The sequence below is a fragment of the Penaeus monodon genome, chromosome 28 (assembly GCF_015228065.2).
Source record: "Penaeus monodon isolate SGIC_2016 chromosome 28, NSTDA_Pmon_1, whole genome shotgun sequence".
NCBI classification, from domain to species: Eukaryota; Metazoa; Arthropoda; class Malacostraca; order Decapoda; family Penaeidae; genus Penaeus; species Penaeus monodon.
The window spans coordinates 37,702,983-37,703,932 of NC_051413.1; the positions used below are offsets into that span (position 1 = coordinate 37,702,983).

At 46.5% G+C, this 950-nt stretch overlaps 1 protein-coding gene across 1 annotated transcript in view; it reads right to left on the bottom strand.

The window, feature by feature from the left end:
- Window positions 1–903, bottom strand: part of LOC119591571 (beta-catenin-like protein 1) — a gene marked incomplete in the record, with an annotated part of 10,985 nt that extends 10,082 nt beyond the window's left edge. The window contains 1 exon segment of the mRNA XM_037940333.1: window positions 749–903. Within this exon segment, the coding sequence (XP_037796261.1) occupies window positions 749–778 (30 nt within the window).
- Between the last annotated feature and the right edge of the window lie 47 nt (window positions 904–950).

Consider the following 950-nt stretch of genomic DNA (forward strand, 5'->3'; position numbering starts at 1 on the left):
TAAACCTTAACTGTTCCTAATACACAGGAGGAATAGGGACCTGCAGAATATGTAGGTTTGAGCTACATGTCATTAGACACATGGTCTTCTTACTTTAGTCAATGCTGACCAAGTACAGTACTGATATTAGCCCCAACTCCTACAGGGAACATGATATATAGCAGGGAAATCCCAGGGTAAAAGTGAACATGTCACTGAGCTGGCCAACCAATGACCACTTCCATGGCAGTGGCAATGCTTCATCTGTTTCCTGCAGTCTTTACACCAACAACACTGGCAGAGGCAAACCTCCCCCATACATACATACATATTACCAATGCAAAATAGAGCTTGGACTGGGTCGTAACCACCACTGATAACTACAAGCCCTATCTTGCCTTTCACCCCGAGTGCCAGAGACGACGAGGCCACAGTACGACGTGAGGCCACGCCACTCCATCACACCCCATACCATCACTATAAGACACACGATAAACGGCCTCTGCACACCAGAAGCAACAGAAATCCTTCCTCTCTGAGACCCAACCCTCTAGCAAAATTGACAACGCAAGGCACACCACGCACACTCGTGGGAATCCCGAGTCATATAATGCTCTAAAGAAACTGACTAAACTCCCAGCTGAATGGATATTACCATCAACTGAGACATAGACGAATTAAAACCATGAAGCGGGAGTCGGCATCTCGGTCACCCGCCGCCTCACTTAAGCCTTAAATTCACCCAAACTTACGATATTTAGAAGCATACCTTGAAATTTAAAATCTCCCCGACGTCCATGCTTGGTGTGATCAGCGCGCGGTGTGTCTGTGCGATTAAAACCTCCTTAAAACGAGAGAAAAAAATCTCAAAGCGACGACGAGACGACCGTGTTTACAAATTTACGTCGCTTTTGCTACCAAGACGACGCTTCAAAGAAAACGGGTTTAGGGGGGACTATGATGTTCCAGCA